The 6,000-nt window shown below is 31.2% G+C and overlaps 1 protein-coding gene across 9 annotated transcripts in view; it reads right to left on the reverse strand.

Moving 5' to 3' along the window:
* The window catches only part of LOC143082270 (uncharacterized), a 31,688-nt gene extending 25,948 nt beyond the window's left edge, over positions 1-5,740 (reverse strand). For 4 of the 9 annotated variants that reach the window (XM_076257880.1, XM_076257879.1, XM_076257877.1 and 1 more), the window contains exon 1: positions 5,507-5,739. In XM_076257880.1, the coding sequence (XP_076113995.1) occupies positions 5,507-5,561 (55 nt within the window). In that variant the 5' untranslated portion in view covers positions 5,562-5,739. Of the gene's footprint in view, positions 1-5,506 lie in introns of all 9 variants that reach the window. The other 5 variants (XM_076257876.1, XM_076257873.1, XM_076257872.1 and 2 more) reach the window with 2 other exon arrangements.
* Between the last annotated feature and the right edge of the window lie 260 nt (positions 5,741-6,000).

Below are 6,000 nucleotides of genomic sequence, written 5' to 3' on the forward strand. Positions count from 1 at the left end.
TCTGCTATGCACGCATCACCCATCGTACGAATGCAAACTTAGCTAAAATGTCACGATAGGGAATAAGGCATATGCCATAGTATAAACACAGTCATTGTAGATAAACTCATCATAGATACCATGACTAAATTTAGTATATACGCCAGACGCGCGTTTCGTCTACAAAAGACTCATCAGTGACGCTTGAATCCAAAAAAGTTAAAAAGGCCAAATAAAGTACAAAGACGCAACGTTAGATACTGCTGCTACCACGAAAAATAGCGTTAAGTAAATAATTTTTATAGAAATGCTGAAATAGATATTTCAAATTATACATGAAAATAAAGATTGATTCGCATATTTTCACATTATGATAGAGAAAGAATAAAAATATAATATGCATAGCCTTAGGAAGACACAGATTATCCGAAAAACGTTGACTTATCATTGTCCCATGTAACAAACTCGAAACATAAAACTCGAACAATTCGCGAAATGTTCACGCAACTCTTAGAAATTTTGAACATTCTATGACGTGATATATTTCAGTATTGGTTAACATGGCTGTCTCCATTTAAAATTTTTGCATAAATATTTCCAAAAGAATATGATGTACGGAAATGTCCCATCAGAAATTTAATTTGGAAACTTTTCAGTTCAAAATATAAAATTTTGACAGATAATTCATTAAATTGTAAGCACGATCATTTTGTACTAATGTAAGCTCCCAAAATTCGAATTGAAATATAAACTGAGCTACATATTCAATTCCAAACAAAAGATTTGCAATGTCTTGCGGAAATGTCCGAGTTAAACTTTAATACCTTCACAAAACTTTACGGCCAAAAAAACAGAGATTTGATTTCGTGAAGATTATTTTTCGGCTTTGATAACTATACCAATAAAAAGTGCTTTTAAAGTTGAAGTTGGTACACCAAATAGCATCAAGATTACAGGGTTATCTATAAAAATACGGATTAATGAAAATGTCTTGTAAGTTTGTCCGTTATCATAATTTGACGTCGCCACAAGCGTAATATGCTAGGGACGGCATGAACTGCATTCGCGTGTTCCTTCCTCCACTAAATATAAATGACCTGTTTCCATCAAAACGAAATGATGCACACATTACAAAAATACACATCTATAAGACGATTAAAAAGTAAGAAAACTTCATAACTATAAGCTATTGTATGTCACTACTTGAATAAAATCATACTCGGGTTGAATATATAATGCAGCAATATTCCTCCAAAAACAAAAACACATAATTACTAGCAGTAAAATTGAATATCCTATGTTAATTATAAAATCATATTGGATTGGATTCTCACGGTATTTATGCTTGCGTGTTATACTTTGCATTTACCCAAAAAAGAAAGCAGGACGAATTAGATAGTGTGCGTTTCAAATTTAACGTCATTTTTCTGTTACACTAAGTGGTAGCAATATCTGACGTTGCGTCAAAGTTGAAGAGCATTGAGAACCAAAATTCCTAAAAGTTTTGCCAAATACAGCTAAGGTAGACAAAGGCATAAGAACCACTGATCTGCAGTGTTGTTTATATCTAGAACTAGAAGGGGGAACAAACGAATAACTTAAATTCGAAAATCAATAAATTATTGAGCAATGATATTGACTGTACTATTTTGACTTATTATGTGAACTGACTAGTTGGTTAAACTTGTCATATACATGATAGTATTTTGTTCAAAGAAAATAGTTCTGAACGGTATGTGTGGATTAACTTCTTACATGTTTGACAGTATCAATATTCAATATGAATAGTCCTAAACGGTATTTTTTATTAACTATTTTGTTGCCATTAATTTTTTTCAGAGAGTGGTCTATGAATTTACCTCTATTGGTCATTACCTTGCGTGGGACGTATTGATAGATTTATGTATCGGAAATATTGTTTATGTAAATAAATAAACGTGTTACTCGTCAATAATTATATCTGACAATTTGTTTATCTTTTTGTTTTATTCCATATTTCAAGAATATCTAATAAAGAAGTAGGGTCAATTCAACCTTTATTCATTTACCTCACATGGTCGCAATATACATTTTTTTATTTTTTTATTTTTTTTAATAGAATACTCGAGAGTTTATTCAGTATCATACATCTAAACTATTTCAACTAAAAATTTTTGGTGATTGGTATGATTTCCTCCTCATATATTTATTGAATAATTACTCATAAACTGGGGGAAACCTCTGACAATATCATCGGGCGATCATAATTACGTGGTCTGTTAAGAAAGAAGCCATGCGATTGTTAGAACCTCAACCTGCTGTTGTGAGTTCACAGTGGTTTGCACCATTCGCCATTCGGGAAGACATAATTTTATGACTGGCTACAATTTAGATAAAAAAAAAGATGTGAACCGGATAATTCAAGCCTAAACGTCATAAATATCAAATTAATGGACCGTTAAAAAAAGTGTCACTTTGTAATGTTTTAAAATCTTTCAGTTTCATCATTATTGAAACGTGATTAGTTGCCATTTTGTTCCGTAGAACTATCTAACTTATGAACGTCGAACTTAAGAGTATCTCAGTGTAGTAAGTATGTCAAGCAACAACAACATCGTTAACAGCTATGTCAGCTGGAACAAACACGATTGCATTGAATATGTTTTCAAGTCTTGTTATTGTTTCATAAGAATTTTCATATAGTTATTTTCAACGCTCTTAATGCAATTATTAACCATATTGAAGGATGAATTGAAGCATTCCAAAGAAGAATGAGGATCTTTGATGACTTTGGTGACATTTCACTGAATTTAGAAGGTGTAAAACATATTGACTCCTTCGGAAAATAATCTCCCGGTGTTGGTCTCCTTCAACAACATTGGTACAAGGATCAGATCAAAACGTTGAATAATCCCATTCTCAAGTGTCAGAATGTCGTTTCAAGGTTAGCGTCAGTAATGATGATGCGTATTCAAATATTGAGTTTTTTAACTTTGCTTTTGTAAATACGTGAAGCAATATGTAACTAAGTTTTATCTTAGTATCGAAGTACAAGTTTTAGGACAATACAATAAATGGAAGTACAAGTTTTAGGACATTACAATAAATTATACTATGTAAATTGATCAATTCCTCAATAACATATGTACAGTTATGTGATTCACTGGTCTGTCAATGTGAGTGGAAACACTCTTGCAATAAAGTTAACTGTGTACACACAAAATATACTAAATTGGGATTTATTTTTTTACGCAAAATAACAAAAAAAACCTAATTGATTTTACAGCGAAGAAAATAAAATGTTTCTACTTTTGCAAGTTATAAAAGAATTACTTTTTAAAATGTTGGCGGTTTTTCTATGAACAAATTATCCTTATTCTTGGTATGTAAAAAAAAGCATTCGAATGCAAGAAAAGAGTAAACGTGGTCTGTTTAGTTTATAAAAGATATGTAATTGAAATAACTTTAAAGGTAGATACGTTAGTGATACATAAAAAAAACATACGAGCATACCAACTTCACACCTTCTATATATATTTAACCATATATCTGTAGGCTAATTTTACGACAATATACAAAACATTGAAGTCTTATGTGGATGAATTTGACCAGGTGATGTTAATAAATGTCATTGCAGACTAATCGTAGTCGCCATTCATTAAAAAAATCAAATAATATTTGTCCAAAATATGTATTTTGTTTTGTTTAAACACATATGACACATAACAATAGCAAGATGTGGTATGATTGCCTGTATAGAAGTACGGTCTTCAACAATAAGCAAAAGCCATTCTCCATAGTAAGCAAACACTTACCTGATATGACAAATGTAAAACAATTTAAACGAAACAAATAACAACCTGCTTTATGTATACAACAATAAACGAAAAACTAACATTATGTAACAGCAACATACGATCACACACTTTGATTTGATGTCTTCTGACTTGCAAAGCTGGAAATACGATTTTATTATTGTCTGTCATATATCATACAGTCTTGCAGTATCTCTGTCAATAACACAAATACGATTTTATTATTGTCTGTCATACAGTTTTGCAGTATCTCTCTCAATAAGACAATCAACAAGTCAATGAGTCTTTTCGTGTCAACATGAAAAGAACGAAATTTTTGACGGACATAATAATATTTTGACATTTGACCGCTGTTTGTAGATGTTTCATTTACTTTAGCTGTATAAGTTGTGACAATTTTATGACACTATTTCGTCACGTGATTTCGTGTATTGAAACGTAATACGGTGACAAGTGTGAGAACCCTGACATGGCCAAGTGATGGCAAATTTTATTATCAATAAAACACGTGAAGAGGTTGTTTTGTACCGCCACTACATAATAATCTTAGGTGTGGATAGAAGGTTACAAGTAACGAATTAAAACATGTGAAATGTATCTAATAATATATTCCTTTAAACTATTTTCTATAGAGTTCACCAGGGTTGTCACTTGTCTCCAACTGTATGATATCAAATTGTATTCCGAAAGTCAAACTAAAGAATTAAGGCTATGATTTATTTGTGTCATTAAAACATAAAAAAAAAATTGCTTTAAACGTGCATCGGATTCAGGGAAATTCGATCTTGTGAACAAATGAAAAAAACAGAAAGCATTAAAATGGCATTTCACAGTGAACATTGGAATATTATTATGGACACGTGATGCTACCTGAAACTTCTTATAGCTATAGAATCTAAAAGATTGGGACCGCAAATCCTTTAAATGCTACATTAGCTCTGCTTGAGCAGGTTTCAGTTTGTAATTGTTGCTTTAACCTCAAAACTCGAATCTTAAAAGTAACAGCTTTACTTATAGCATAAAAGTAACAACTTTACTCATAGCATAAAAGAAACATCTCTACTTATAGCATATAAGTAACAGCTTTACTTATAGCATTAAAGTAACAACTTTACTTATAGCATAAAAGTAACAACTTTACTCATAGCATAAAAGTGACAACTTTACTTTCAGTTTTAGCATAATAGTAACAACTTTACTTGCAGCATAAAAGTAACAACTTTACTTGTACAGTAGCCTAAAAGTTATAACTTTACTTATAGCATAAAATTTAAAAAATTACTTATAACATAAAAGTAACAACTTTACTGATAGCATTTTCTAGAGAATGTATAAGGTTCATAAAGGTACAACTCGTGGAAGTACTTCCGATTTATTGGATAGAGCTCCTAAAACAACGAACACGTCGATTATAAATGGCAGTGGAACATCATATAGGTTATAACCATATCTTTCAATAATATCATAGTGGTAATATCGCAATATCAGAACCTCAACGAGAATGTAGACGGGTTCAATTCTACTTTCTAAGTAAAAATGTAAATAACACAGATTATTAAAAAAAAACGTGGTATGAAACATGTTTTAGTAAAAGTTAAGAATTCTGTATGTCTCTGTATACTTGTGGTTAAACCTATATGTACTGTTATCATCAATTATGCAATGTATTCAAAATCTGTTTAATACTCATACCCTTTAACTTTAAACAGTTTCATAATAAATGTAATACTTACCTATCAAAATTATGCAGATCAAATAAGTCGGTACTAAAGATATAAAATGCGTCATGCCGGATAATAAGTCCTAAAACAGTATACAATGTTCAATTAAATTCCAAAAGTTCGAAACAATGTTGATTTTTTTTAACCGACAAACTTTTTACAATTTCCTTAATTCCATGGATAAAATTCGGTGGTCACTGGTGGAATGGTCAGATCAGAACATGTAGGTCGTATGACAGGTGATGGGAGTGATCACTCGACAGGAATGACATTGATGTCATTGTCAAATAGATCATTATACTCTTTTTATGACGGGTTAGGTATTACCAAACATGTTAACACTGTAACAACTTGCATTTTTAACTGACAAAGTGTCACTATAAGTGCGTTGGGTGTTTTAATCTTGCATGCATGTTCTTATGTTAGAATTACGTATTTTCCAGATTCATTACGCATAGAAAACATTGCCGCAGTTTTAAACTCCTACACGGTTTATTTTGTGTTAG

Source organism: Mytilus galloprovincialis, chromosome 7 (genome assembly GCF_965363235.1).
Source record: "Mytilus galloprovincialis chromosome 7, xbMytGall1.hap1.1, whole genome shotgun sequence".
Classification (NCBI taxonomy): Eukaryota; Metazoa; Mollusca; class Bivalvia; order Mytilida; family Mytilidae; genus Mytilus; species Mytilus galloprovincialis.